The 12,954-nt window shown below is 48.0% G+C and overlaps 1 protein-coding gene across 1 annotated transcript; it reads right to left on the reverse strand.

Moving 5' to 3' along the window:
• Positions 1–837: 837 nt before the first annotated feature.
• LOC122941900 (gastrula zinc finger protein XlCGF26.1-like) lies at positions 838–11,484 on the reverse strand. The gene is made up of 3 exons (XM_044299397.1): positions 11,409–11,484; positions 11,050–11,100; positions 838–2,597 (listed from the first exon to the last, which is right to left on the reverse strand). Exons 1-3 carry the CDS (start codon positions 11,482–11,484, stop codon positions 1,264–1,266), a joined length of 1,461 nt encoding a protein of 486 aa, XP_044155332.1. The 3' UTR covers positions 838–1,263.
• Between the last annotated feature and the right edge of the window lie 1,470 nt (positions 11,485–12,954).

Consider the following 12,954-nt stretch of genomic DNA (forward strand, 5'->3'; position numbering starts at 1 on the left):
ATACTTATAAAAGGTAGAACAGACTGGAGCTGGAATACGTAGTTAACGTATTTTTCGTCCCATAAGGCTTCATGCACACAACCGTTGCAATAACAGACAAGTATAGGACAGGTACTATTTTTTTTGCGGACCACGGAACGGAACAACAGATGCGGAGTGCTGTCCGCATCTTTTGTGGTCCCATTAAAGTGAATGGGTCCACATCCAAGCCGCAAAAACTGTGACTCGGATGCGGACCAAAACAATGGTCGTGTGCATGAGGCCTAAGACACATTTTTTCCCCAGAAAAGCGTGGGACAAATGCTCCTGCGTCTTATGGGGCGAATACTAATGAGCCGCTTCCATTATGGAAGCGCTCATTAATATCGGAGGACTGGGAAGCGACGAAGTCTCTGTAATCACCGCTTCCTGGTCCTCGGCTGTCTTCTGTGCAGGGCTGTGCACAGTGTGACCTCACGCAGTACGCAGCCTTCACAGCCAACAGCCGAGGACCAGGAAGAAGAGAGAGAGAGTGCTGGTGGTGAGGAGCGGCGGCGGCCAGGAGCAGGAGAGGCAAGTGTTTTTTTTTTATTCCATATAAGGCACTACTGGGGGCAGGTCAGAGGCTACTGGGGGCTGATAGAGGCGCTATTGGGGGCTGGTGAGAGGCATATGAGGCATATGGGGACAGATATGAGGCATGGGGCTCTTATCTGAGGTCTGATTGGGGATCATTCACATTGGGGTCTGAGCTGAGGTCTTATTGGGGCTGTCAGCTGAGGTCTGATTAACATTGGGGGTCTGATTGTTGGTCTGACCTGAGGTAACATAGTACATACATATAGTACGTAAGGATATATGAAAAATATTTTTTCTTATTGTCCCCCTCTAAAACCTAGGTGCATCTTATGGGCCTGTGCGTATTATAGGGCGAAAAATACAGTAGTTATCTTTTTATATCAGGCCCTGTATGGATTTTTTTATTTCATCTCACCAAACATTTTTGTTTAGAAGGGATATATATACAGTATAAACTTTCACTTTTAACTGGATCTGTCCTTGGATGACTGGTATTAATTTAATACAGGAGACAATACGTGTTTGGGGAGATCTCACAGTGGTCCCAATCATCACTCCAAGCCCTCAGCTACCTCTGGTAACTCAAAGCAAGGTTCTGTTTTATATCCCTGTAAAAAGGAGTATCTGGCGGAATAAAGACAGTGACCACCATAAAAAAAACATGTATTGGTGGTCACTAAAGGGCTAAGATGAAGATGGCTTCTTTTATATGTGAATATTTTGATGTCTAACTAGAGATGATTTTTTCTTAAAACATTTACCACATTCTGAACATGGATATGGCTTCTCCCCTGAATGATTTATCTGATGTACAACAAGAGCTTGTTTATACTTAAAACATTCCCCACATTCTGAGCATGAATACGGCTTCTCCCCTGTGTGATTTCTCTGATGTACAACAAGAGCTGATTTCTGCTGAAAACATTTCCCACATTCTGAACATGAAAATGGCTTCTCTCCTGTGTGATTTCTCTTATGGTAATAAAGAGCTGATTTGTAGTTAAAACATTTCCCACATTCTGAACATGAAAATGGCTTCTCTCCTGTGTGAATACTCTTATGGCAATCAAGAGCTGATTTGTAGTGAAAACATTTTCCACATTCTGAACATGAAAATGGCTTCTCCCCTGTGTGATTTCTCTGATGTATAACAAGATCTGATTTCTGATTAAAACATTTCCCACATTCTGAACATGAAAATGGCTTACCTCCTGTGTGAATTCTCTGATGCCTATTAAGATCTGATTTCTCATTAAAACATTTCCCACATTCTGAACATGAAAATGACTTCTCCCCTGTGTGATTTCTCTGATGTCTATCAAGAACTGATTTCTTATTAAAACATTTCCCACATTCTGAACATGGATATGGCTTCTCCCCTGTGTGCTTTCTCTTATGTGTAACAAGAGCTGAATTCTCCTTAAAACATTCACCACATTCTGAACATGAAAATGGCTTCTCCCCTGTGTGAGTTCTCTGATGTACAACAAGAGCTTGTTTACACTTAAAACATTTCCCACATTCTGAACATGAAAATGGCTTATCCCTGGTGTGAACTCTCTGATGTACAACAAGAGCTTGTGTACACTTAAAACATTTCTCACATTCTGAGCATGAATATGGCTTCTCTCCTGTGTGATTTCTCTGATGTACAACAAGAGACGCTTTGTCCTTAAAACATTTCCCACATTCTGAACATAAAAATGGCTTATCCCCTGTGTGATTTCTCTGATGTATAACAAGAGCTTGTTTATACTTAAAACATTTCCCACATTGTGAACAAGAATATGGCTTCCCTTTTACGTGAGCTGTTTGATGTTTAGCACCCTTTCTGTGACTTTTATTCTGTGTTACAGTCTGTGATAAATCAGAAGATCGGACCTGTTTAAAAGGATCAAATAATACATTTTTCCTGTGATTGGATGAGGGTATAACTTGGATATTGGCATGCTCTTCATATATATCTTGTATGATACCACGGTCATCTACTTCAAAATCTGAAGATACCAGATGTTTCCCTAAGTTCCTGGTACAGTCATCTGCCAAGAACAAAAGACATTTTATTATTGATGAATAATATACCAAAATATTGTATTGAAATTTTATTACATTTCAGTATAAAAAAAAATCCACAGAAAGGTATGGCACAAAATACAAGAATGAATTGACTAAAACAGCGGTAGCCAAAAGAAATCACGATCTAATAGTAGACCGAGGGGCATAACTAGACCAGGTTGGCCCGACCTTGAGCAACTTCCCTGCAACCTCCACCCAGTCATTTTAAATACATATAAATAAATAACATTTCCTAGCGCTGGACAAGAGGCGCTGAATGCCCCCTTAGTTCCTCTGTCATGGTCTTACCTTCTTGCCGTTCTCCTTCGTTTGACATGTGCTGGCGGCCATCTTGGTTTCTGGGTTTCTTGTAGCCTCCCACCCTGCGGCTTCTCCTTCCCACTGGGAGGAGCTGGATGCCTAGCTCATATATATAGGAGGTCTGTGGCTTCAGTTCCTTGCTTGGTCCTCCTGTGTTCACATGCTTCTAAGACTGCTGCTGTGTCATGGTCTTACCCTCTTGCTGTTCTCCTTCGTTTGACATGTGCTGGCGGCCATCTTGGTTTCTGGGTTTCTTGTAGCCTCCCACCCTGCGGCTTCTCCTTCCCACTGGGAGGAGCTGGATGCCTAGCTCATATATATAGGAGGTCTGTGGCTTCAGTTCCCTGCTTGGTCCTCCTGTGTTCACATGCTTCTAAGACTGCTGCTGCTTCTGGTTCCTGATCCTGGCTTCGTCTGACTACCCCGCTGGTTCCTGATCCTGGCCTCGTCTGACTACCCTTCTGGTTCCTGATCCTGGCTTCGTCTGACTACCCCGCTGGTTCCTGATCCTGGCTTCGTCTGACTACCCTGCTGGTTCCTGATCCAGGCTTCGTCTGACTACCCTTCCGGTTCCTGACCTCTGGCTTCGCAAGACCCTGCTTCGGTTTAGCCATCCGTTTGGACTTTGCTTACAGCTTGACTTTCAATAAAGCCTTCTATTTCCACTTATCTCTTGTTGTACGTCTGGTTCATGGTTCCATGACATTAGGGCCAAGCCATGAATTCTGACGGTACAGGGCCATCCTCGCTACCTACGCTGGTTGCCAGACTTGATCAGCAGGATCACCTGTTGGGTTGGTTCGCTGTGGCGTTGCAAACCCTGCTTGAACGCACGGCTCATTTCGCTTCCGTTGCCGATGGGTCGGTTGTCACTCCTGGGCCCGCTCCTACTGCCGCTCCGGTTGTTGCGCCAGAGTCTACCCCGACACCTGTTGCTGCGCCTGCGGTGTCTCGGGGTATGACCGGTTCTGCCCCCCTTCCACAGCGCTTTGGGGGAGAGCCAACTCAGTGCCGAGGTTTCCTTAACCAGGTGGGCATTTATTTCGAGTTGCTGCCACATGCCTTTCCTACTGAGAGATCAAAGGTGGGCTTCTTGATCTCGCTGCTCTCGGACAAGGCCTTGGCCTGGGCCAGCCCTTTATGGGAGAACAACAATCCGATGGTTGCCGAGTTTTCCGGTTTTGTTGCTTCTCTTCGGAAGGTATTCGATGTGCCGGCTCGTGCTGCCTCTGCTGCGAAGCTCCTTATGTCCATCAGACAGGGTTCACGATCCGTAGCTGAATACGCCATTGAGTTTCGTACCCTGGCAGCAGAGGTGGGCTGGAATAATGAGGCTCTGGTCGCTGCTTTCTCTCATGGTCTCTCGGATGCCTTGAAGGATGAGGTTGCAGCTAAGGACCTACCAGTGGAGCTCGAGTCTCTTATTTCTTTCCTGATTTTGATTGACACCAGACTCAGGGAGAGACCTTCCTTTAAGGAGAGCCTGCGGAGGTCTTCTAACAGATTGGCGCCTACGTTTGCTGTCCCACCCATGCCTCCCTCTCCTCCCACGCCTCCTGGGGATGACTTGTCTGGGGGTGAACCCATGCAGCTGGGGTTTGCTCGCCTGTCCGAGGGGGAGAGGGTACTCCGGAGACGCGAGGGCCGATGCATGTACTGTGGTCTCGGTGGGCATTTTCGGTTGGCATGTCCGAACCGTCCGGGAAACGCTCGCACCTGAGATCCTGTCGGGGGCAGATCTTGGGTGGAGTCTCCTCGTCCCCGGTTTCCCGTGTTGACAAACCACTGATCACTGTTGTCCTCTCCTGGGTCGGGGGCTCGGTGATGACCCAGGCGTTGGTGGACTCTGGTGCTGGTGGTTTGTTCATTGATAGTGTGTTCGCTGCCGCCAATTCCATTCCTCTGCAGCCTCGAGGTTCCCCACTGGCTCTTGAGGCGATAGACGGCAGACCCCTTCTGCCGCCACACGTGACTCATGAGACCCTTCCAGTGGGGATAGCCATTGGTGCCGTTCACAGAGAGTCGGTCTGTCTCCAGGTTATTTCGTCTCCACACTACTCGGTGGTCTTGGGGTACCCCTGGCTCCAGAAGCATAATCCGACTTTCGATTGGAGATCGGCCGAGATCCTCTCGTGGTCACCGCAGTGTGGGGCTAGTTGCATCCATGGGCCTGTCAAGTTGCTGTGTACTTCCTCGGACTCTCTGTTGCCTCCTGAATACGAAGAGTACCGGGATGTATTCGATAAGGTGCGCGCGGTTGCCCTACCTCCGCACCGCCCATACGATTGTGCCATAGAGTTACAATCTGGTGCCGTTCCTCCTCGTGGCAAAGTCTATCCACTGTCGGTAGCGGAGAATGAGGCCATGGAGGAGTACGTGAGGGAGGCGCTTTCACGCGGACACATTCGCAAATCCTCGTCCCCGGCAGGGGCTGGATTTTTCTTTGTGAAAAAGAAGGGCGGTGAGTTGAGGCCTTGCATAGATTACAGGGGTCTCAATCGCATCACGATCAAGAACGCTTACCCGATACCCTTGATTTCCGAGCTGTTCGATCGCCTCAAAGGGGCCACGGTCCTTACCAAACTCGACCTGAGGGCGGCATATAACCTGGTAAGGATCAAGGCGGGCGATGAGTGGAAGACCGCGTTTAACACCAGGACCGGTCATTATGAATCCTTGGTTATGCCCTTTGGGTTGTGCAATGCGCCCGCAGTCTTCCAGGAATTCATCAACGATGTTTTCCGTGACCTGTTGCAGCAGTGTGTGGTGGTCTATTTGGATGACATCTTGGTATATTCTGAATCCATGGAGGCCCACATTATGGATGTAAGACGAGTGTTGCAACGGTTACGAGAGAACAAGCTGTTCGGTAAGCTTGAGAAATGCGAATTTCACCGATCCCAGGTAACCTTCTTAGGTTACATCATTTCCGATGAGGGGTTCTCCATGGATCCTGAGAAGGTTTCGGCTGTCTTACAGTGGCCCCAGCCCAGTGGTCTCCGTGCCCTGCAGCGCTTTTTGGGCTTCGCCAATTATTATCGGAAGTTCATCAGGGACTTTTCTATGCTACCCAAGCCTCTCACGGATCTGACCAGGAAGGGCAGTAATTTCCAGGTCTGGCCGCTCGAGGCCATCCGAGCTTTTGAGGCTCTAAAGTCCGCCTTTGTGTCGGCTCCGATTCTGTCGCATCCCAACCCTGGGTTGCCCTTTGTCCTCGAGGTGGACGCGTCTGAGACGGGAGTAGGCGCCCTTCTGCCTCAGCGTAGAACACCAGAGGGTCCTCTGCTTCCTTGTGGGTTTTACTCCCGGAAACTGTCTTCCGCGGAGTGCAACTATCAGATTGGTGACAGGGAGTTATTGGCCATCGTGCAGGCCCTTAAAGAATGGAGGCACTTGCTCGAGGGTTCGGTGGTTCCGGTTCTCATCCTGACGGACCACAAGAATCTGACCTACCTTTCTGAGGCCAAGAGATTGACACCACGTCAGGCCAGATGGGCTCTGTTCTTGTCACGTTTTAATTACGTGGTCTCCTACCTACCCGGTTCCAAGAACATCAGAGCGGATGCCTTATCACGGCAGTACTCCGAGCTGTCCGGGGAGGAGTCGATTCCGACTTCGGTCATACCTCCGAATCAGATCCTGGCCGCCATTCGCACCAGCCTGACCTCTCCCCTGGGTGAGCAGATTTTGGCGGCTCAATCTGGTGCTCCCTCTGGGAGACCCAACGGCAGATGTTTTGTGCCTGAGGAGTTGCGCACTCGGTTGTTGCGAACCTACCATAACTCCAAGGCCGCGGGGCATCCTGGAAAGAATCAGCTGTCCTGGGCTGTTTCACGTCTGTTCTGGTGGCCTTCTCTACGTTCCGACATCGCCGCATATGTAGCGGCATGCTCCGTTTGTGCCCAGAGTAAGTCCCCTCGGCACCTTCCGTTGGGCCTTTTGCAACCCATAGCCACCGGGGAGCGCCCATGGTCACACCTGGGGATGGATTTCATTGTGGACCTCCCTGCATCCCGAGGCCATACGGTCATTCTCATGATTGTGGATCGGTTTTCCAAAATGTGCCACTGTGTTCCTCTCAAGAAGTTACCCTCTGCACAAGAGTTGGCCACGATTTTCGCCAGGGAGGTCTTCCGGTTGCACGGTTTGCCCAAGGAGATTGTGTCGGATCGGGGGAGTCAGTTTGTGTCCAGGTTCTGGCGCGCCTTTTGTTCCCAGTTGGGGATTCATCTCTCTTTCTCCTCGGCCTACCACCCTCAGTCCAATGGGGCCGCAGAACGATCCAATCAGGCCTTGGAGCAATTCCTTCGTTGCTATGTCTCCGATCACCAAGACAATTGGGTTGACCTCCTGCCTTGGGCTGAGTTTGCCAGGAACACGGCGGTGAACTCTTCCTCTGGGACGTCTCCCTTCATGGCCAATTATGGGTTCCAACCTGCCGTGTTACCGGAGGTATTCTCTCCCCAGGATATTCCGGCTGTGGAGGATCACCTTTCCGTCCTACGTGCTTCTTGGGTACAGATCCAGAGGTCCCTTGAGGTCTCTGCGCAGCGCCAGAGACTCCAGGCTGATCGCAGACGAGCGCCCGCTCCTTCCTACCAGGTCAGAGACCGTGTATGGTTGTCCACCCGCAACCTCAATCTTCGAGTGCCCACTCCCAAGCTGGCGCCTCGCTTTGTTGGTCCCTTCCGAGTGCTTCGCAGGGTAAACCCGGTAGCCTATGCCCTTGCGCATCCTCCTGGCATGCGGATCTCCAACGTGTTTCATGTCTCCCTGTTGAAGCCATTGGTGTGTAATCGTTTCACTTCCTCGGTTCCTCGGCCTCGTCCGGTCCAAGTGGGCAATCGTGAGGAGTATGAGGTGAGCAATATCCTGGACTCACGCCTGGTCCGCGGTCGGTTGCAGTTTTTGGTCCATTGGCGTGGTTATGGTCCAGAGGAGCGTTCCTGGGTTCCCTCCGCAGATGTCCATGCTCCTGCTTTGCTCCGAGCCTTCCACGCACGCTTCCCTCAGAAACCGTTCCTTACTCCGCGGAGGAGGGGCCCTTGAGGGGGAGGTACTGTCATGGTCTTACCTTCTTGCCGTTCTCCTTCGTTTGACATGTGCTGGCGGCCATCTTGGTTTCTGGGTTTCTTGTAGCCTCCCACCCTGCGGCTTCTCCTTCCCACTGGGAGGAGCTGGATGCCTAGCTCATATATATAGGAGGTCTGTGGCTTCAGTTCCTTGCTTGGTCCTCCTGTGTTCACATGCTTCTAAGACTGCTGCTGCTTCTGGTTCCTGATCCTGGCCTCGTCTGACTACCCCGCTGGTTCCTGATCCTGGCTTCGTCTGACTACCCTGCTGGTTCCTGATCCAGGCTTCGTCTGACTACCCTTCTGGTTCCTGACCTCTGGCTATGCAAGACCCTGCTTCGGTTTAGCCATCCGTTGGACTTTTGCTTACAGCTTGATTTTCAATAAAGCCTTCTTATTTCCACTTATCTCTTGTTGTACGTCTGGTTCATGGTTCCATGACATCCTCACACCATAGTTATCTCCCCTAAGAGTCCCTTTCACTGTAGAATTCCCGTTTAGTGCCCTCAGGAGAATGCCCCCTTGATGTCTCTAAACATTAATTATGCCCCCTTTGTGCCCCCTTCTACAGTAGTACTGTCCCATAGTGCCCCTTACAGTAGTGAAGCTCCTTATACTGATTATACTGTGAATAAAGTTAATAAAGTAATACCGAGCACATCATGCTCTTCCAGTGGCAGACGTGATGTGATGACGTCATCTCTCCTGCTGAGCTGAGGAGAGCGCACAGGCCGGGGGATTATCTCTGGTCTGTGCGCTCTCCCTTTCAGCCCAGCAGGTACAATGACATCACTGTATCACACCTGCTGCTGGGGGGAGTGCAGGCCGGGGAATGAGACCTGGGCTATAATGGATGACAGATACAGCAGCTGGACTCGGAGGGAGGAGAGTAGAATGGACAGTAGGAAGCACAGTCCTGTCACTCTCAAGTAAACAATCTGGATGGCACGCTCCATAAAATCTTCCTTTTTTTCATGGATTAATATTCAGTGCCTGCGATTCATATATAAACACCATACAATGATAATGAAAATTCTATCACTACAGATCATGGCACTACACCAAGCCATATTCTAGACAATGCTAGGACTGGCTGTTAAGCAAGGAAGGAAGGAAGAAGAGAAGCGGCAGAAGAGAGAAGATAAAAGAAAAGTGCAACAGAAGAGGAAACCTGGAGGGGCCAGAGCAAAGACAGAAACTGGAGAGACATGAGAAGACCTCTGTATAGTAACTACACTGTACTGTAGAGGGATAGCAATTTGTGGTTTAGTTACCAAATGGTCTTGGGAGTAACTTTATTATTAGTAATTGTTATTGTGTACAAGTCTCTCCGTATGTGAGATTTATGTTTGTTCCTTTATACTTTCATATATACTCATCAATAATAATAATATCATTATTCCCACATTGCACAATATACAGTCAGGTCCATAAATATTGGGACATGGACACAATTCTAACATTTTGGGCTCTATACACCACCACAATGGATTTGAAATGAAACAAACAAGATGTGCTTTACCTGCAGACTGTCAGCTTTAATTTGAGGGTATTTACATCCAAATCAGGTGAACGGTGCAGGAATTACAACAGTTTGCATATGTGCCTCCCACTTGTTAAGGGACCAAAGGTAATGGGACATAATAATAATAATCATAAATCAAACTTTCACTTTTTAATACTTGGTTGCAAATCTTTTGCAGTCAATTACAGCCTGAAGTCTGGAACACATAGACATCACCAGACGCTGGGTTTCATCCCTGGTGATGCTCTGCCAGGCCTCTACTGCAACTGTCTTCAGTTCCTGCTTGTTCTTGGGGCATTTTCCCTTCAGTTTTGTCTTCAGCAAGTGAAGTGCAGCTCAATCTGATTCAGGTCCGGGGATTGACTTGGCCATTGCATAACATTCCACTTCTTTCTCTTAAAAAACTCTTTGGTTGCTTTTGCAGTATGCTTTGGGTCATTGTCCATCTGAACTGTAAAGCGCCGTCCAATGAGTTCTGAAGCATTTGGCTGAATATGAGCAGATAATATTGCCTGAAACACTTCAGAATTCATCCTGCTGCTTTTGTCAGCAGTCACATCATCAATAAATACAAGAGAACCAGTTCCATTGGCAGCCATACATGCCCACGCCATGACACTACCACCACCATGCTTCACTGATGAGGTGGTATGCTTAGGATCATGAACAGTTCCTTTCCTTCTCCATACTCTTCTCTTCCCATCACTCTGGTACAAGTTGATCTTGGTCTCATCTGTCCATGGAATGTTGTTCCAGAACTGTGAAGGCTTTTTTAGATGTCGTTTGGCAAACTCTAATCTGGCCTTCCTGTTTTTGAGGCTCACCAATGGTTTACATCTTGTGGTGAACCCTCTGTATTCACTCTGGTGAAGTCTTCTCTTGATTGTTGACTTTGACACACATACACCTACCTCCTGAAGAGTGTTCTTGATCTGGCCAACTGTTCTGAAGGGTGTTTTCTTTACCAGGGAAATAATTCTTGTTGCTGGGCTCACCGATGTGTTCCTTCTTTTTAAGAATGTTTCAAACAGTTGTTCTGGCCACGCCTAATGTTTTTGCTATCTCTCTGATGGGTTTGTATTGTTTTGTCAGCCTAATGATGGCTTGCTTCACTGATAGTGACAGCTCTTTGGATCTCATCTTGAGAGTTAACAGCAACAGATTCCAAATGCAAATAGCACACTTGAAATTAACTCTGGACCTTTTATCTGCTCACTGTAATTGGGATAATGAGGGAATAACACACACCTGGCCATGGAACAGCTGAGAAGCCAATTGTCCCATTTCTTTTGCTCCCTTAACAAGTGGGAGGCACATATGCAAACTGTTGTAATTCCTGCACCGTTGACCTGATTTGGATGTAAATACTCTCAAATTAAAGCTGACAGTCTGCAGGTAAAGCACATCATGTTCTTTTCATTTCAAATCCATTGTGGTGGTGTATAGAGCCCAAAAAAATTTGAATTGTGTCCATGTCCCAATATTTTTGGACCTCTCTGCTTAGTGGTCACTACTCACCTGGGCGGTTATCTTTAGGAATGTCCTCTGTACTCTGCTCATCACCCCTCACATATGTCTCTGTAGGATTAATATTGTTCCGATCTTCACCCGGATTCACATGCTGTGAAAGAAATATTGTAGAAGTCATCAGATGGATGGAGAAGTCGTGTGGGAGGTTTTATATGACCTGAAAAGATCAGTAATTAGAATGATGACCAAAAGCGCCCCCGGACAGCAGGAGTTATCTGACCCAAATATCTGCAGGTCTCCTGTATAAATCCAATCTGATTGCTTCCTTATTCCAACCAGTTTGCAATGCAGGGAGAGTAGCCCTTATATTCCATCCCTAACATTACATTGTGGGTATATAACATTACATTGTTTGTGCACCTGTTGCCCTTGCTGGCCGCCCCAGGGCTGTGAAGCCGGTAAGCTAAAGTTCTTTCGGTCCATCGCTTGTTTACCTCCTAGGAATGGACATAATCATCTGCTCTGCTGCAGCCAATGACTGGATTCAGGGGTAAAATGTCCACAAGAGACACATCAGCACTAAAGCCAGTCATTGGCTGCAGTAAAGCAGGTGACCATGCCTGTGCCGGCGAGGGAGCAAACAACATTTACTGGAAGATGGGAACACAGGAGCTGGCACACATAACCAGAGCTGAGGGTAGCAGGTACGTATGACTCTTTCCATAGTAGAGGCTGCGGACACATGTGAAAAGTTACTTATTCCTGAACAAACCCTTTAATGCTGTCTTCCTGTTCTACCTAGGAGTTTTGGGATGACTGCAGGCATGAAGATACTGTACCTAGTATAAGGACAGGGGAGAGCACAGATAATCAGTTGTCACCTCTCCCATCACCACTAGAACTCCCTACTTTTCACTGCTTATAGTACAAGGACAGGAGAGAACACACGAGAGGTGAGAACTGATTATCTATCACCACTAGAACATCCTGATTATCACTGATTATAGTATAAGGACAGGAGACGTGAGACCTGATTATCTATCACCACTAGAACATCCTGATTATCACTGATTATAGTATAAGGACAGGAGACATGAGAACTGATTACGATTATATTATATGATTATTATTACTACTATTTGCAACTTCCAAAGGCCACTGTACTTTTTTTAAACAAGCGCTGCACAACTAGATTTATCGCTTGCATCATTCAGGGAGCAGGTGTTATTTCTCCCAAACACAAAGCAGACACAATGTTCCTGCAATTGTCTCTGACCACCTTGCCCAGTTGGAGTTAGGTGAGGAGACAGCCAGCGCGGTTGTTTGCTGCTTGATGCACTTTAGAAAGTATTTGGCTATGTGGCTACTATCACCCAGGGAGATCAGCTCTAAAACGGCATGACAATGCTTCACATGATAGGAAGAAGGGGGAGTGGGAGCGATGTTTTGCCCTGCTTCTGTTTGGGACAGGAGGATATCCATGGAGGAGGCCGATAAGTGCCTGGTGTCGGAACAAACGTGGAGGTGTCAATAGGACCTGGCCTTCTTGCTACAGTGCTGCCTCGCTGAAAAATCATAGATCTAATGAGCTGTGAAAGACATGAACTGTTCCAGTCCGTAACCGTTGCTCCAGGTGTCCATTGGTGCACCTTCCTGCACAGCTAGAATTGCAAGGAGTCGCCTACATTCACCGCCACTTGAGAGTACAAAGCAGGGATGGCATTTTGTTTTTTAAAGATGCCAGCTAGATAACTTCTAGTGAGGCTGAGCACATGCCATTAGCCCTCTAAAGGCAACAGAGTCCACAAAGTGGTACCACAGAGACTGCACCACCAGCAACTTGTGCAAGCAGAGTTGTTTCTTGGCCACACATTCCATTATCGATGGCTGATGGTGGGACAGAATAGGAGAAGGCATAGTCTGAGCAGAAGCAGTAACTGATGATGACTTGGA

Source organism: Bufo gargarizans, chromosome 6, assembly GCF_014858855.1.
Source record: "Bufo gargarizans isolate SCDJY-AF-19 chromosome 6, ASM1485885v1, whole genome shotgun sequence".
In the NCBI taxonomy this organism is placed as follows: domain Eukaryota; kingdom Metazoa; phylum Chordata; class Amphibia; order Anura; family Bufonidae; genus Bufo; species Bufo gargarizans.

Bases quoted from the DNA above. Each gene is read 5' to 3' on its own strand.
- LOC122941900 (XM_044299397.1), bottom strand. From the start codon at position 11,484: ATGGACCGAAAGAACTTTAGCTTACCGGCTTCACAGCCCTGGGGCGGC. The intron at 11,101-11,408 runs GTAATGTTATAT...CAGAGACATATG, and splicing joins GCAACAGGTGCACAAACAAT to TGAGGGGTGATGAGCAGAGT. The intron at 2,598-11,049 runs GTGAGTAGTGAC...TGTTCTTGGCAG, and splicing joins TCCTAAAGATAACCGCCCAG to ATGACTGTACCAGGAACTTA.